Source organism: Triticum dicoccoides, chromosome 7A (genome assembly GCF_002162155.2).
Source record: "Triticum dicoccoides isolate Atlit2015 ecotype Zavitan chromosome 7A, WEW_v2.0, whole genome shotgun sequence".
Taxonomy (NCBI): Eukaryota; Viridiplantae; Streptophyta; class Magnoliopsida; order Poales; family Poaceae; genus Triticum; species Triticum dicoccoides.
In genome coordinates this window covers 23,326,237-23,327,237 of record NC_041392.1, presented here as the reverse complement: position 1 = coordinate 23,327,237, position 1,001 = coordinate 23,326,237, and the positions used below count along the sequence as shown (strand labels likewise).

The 1,001-nt window shown below is 63.2% G+C and overlaps 1 protein-coding gene across 1 annotated transcript in view; it reads right to left on the bottom strand.

Moving 5' to 3' along the window:
* The window catches only part of LOC119332908 (chaperone protein ClpB1-like), a 2,655-nt gene extending 1,873 nt beyond the window's left edge, over positions 1-782 (bottom strand). The window contains exon 1 of the mRNA XM_037606001.1: positions 3-782. Within this exon, the coding sequence (XP_037461898.1) occupies positions 3-782 (780 nt within the window). The remainder of the gene's footprint in view (positions 1-2) is intronic.
* Positions 783-1,001: the final 219 nt, after the last annotated feature.

Sequence of the window (1,001 nt, the reverse complement as noted above, 5' to 3'; positions counted from 1 at the left end):
TGGTACCGCTGTTTCAGCCCTTTTAGGATGGTGATGGTGCCCTGCACGCTTGGTTCCTCGACGACAACCTTCTGGAACCGGCGGTCAAGTGCAGCGTCCGTCTGGATATACCTTTGGTACTCTTGGCAAGTGGTAGCACCCACACAACGGATGCGGCCGCGGGCTAATGCTGGCTTGAGGATATTGGCGGCGTCCATGGGGCCTCCTTTATCGCCGGCGCCAACAATCATGTGCAACTCATCAATGAAGAGGATCACCTTGCCCCCTGCCTCCTCCGCGTGCTTGATGGCGTCTTTCAAGCGCTCTTCGAACATGCCACGCCAGCATGTCCCGGCAACAACCGCCCCCATGTCGAGCTCCAGGATGCGCGCTCCTGCCAGCATGTCCGGGACGTTCCCAGCGGCGATGCGTTGGGCGAGGCCCTCAACGATGGCCGTCTTACCGACCCCCGCGGCGCCGACAAGCGCGGCGCAGTTCTTGGTGCGGCGGCAGAGGATGCAGATGACGCGGTCAATCTCGTCGTCGCGGCCGACGACCGGATCAGCCCTGCCGGCGTCCAAGGCGCTGAGCACGCTGCAGGTGGTGATGGCCCGCTCCGCCTTGTCGTTGTTCTGGGCGCGGGTGTAGATGTACCGGCTGCCAGGGGACAGATCCGGGGGCATGATGTCGAAGGCATGCGAGCGCTGGAAGTAGAGGTCGTAGAACGCCGACGCCGCCAGCGTCACGGCACTGCCCGTGACGGCGGAGGCTACGACGAAGGCGAGGCCTGACCACGACGACATTGTTCCAAGGCTCGATTCGATCGATGTGGCAAGTGGTTGTGGGGTGCATATATATATGTAGGCTGCGCAGGGCAGGGCCTTCCGTCTCCGATTTGGAGGGAGTAGAGCTCACCGAGTCGCCGTCGGCTCGGCCAGGAGAGGAAATCCGAGTGCACCTCTGGTGCCTATTGGGTCTGGGGTTGGCGCGAGGCAACGGCGGCCGGCGGAGCAAGCGGTTGC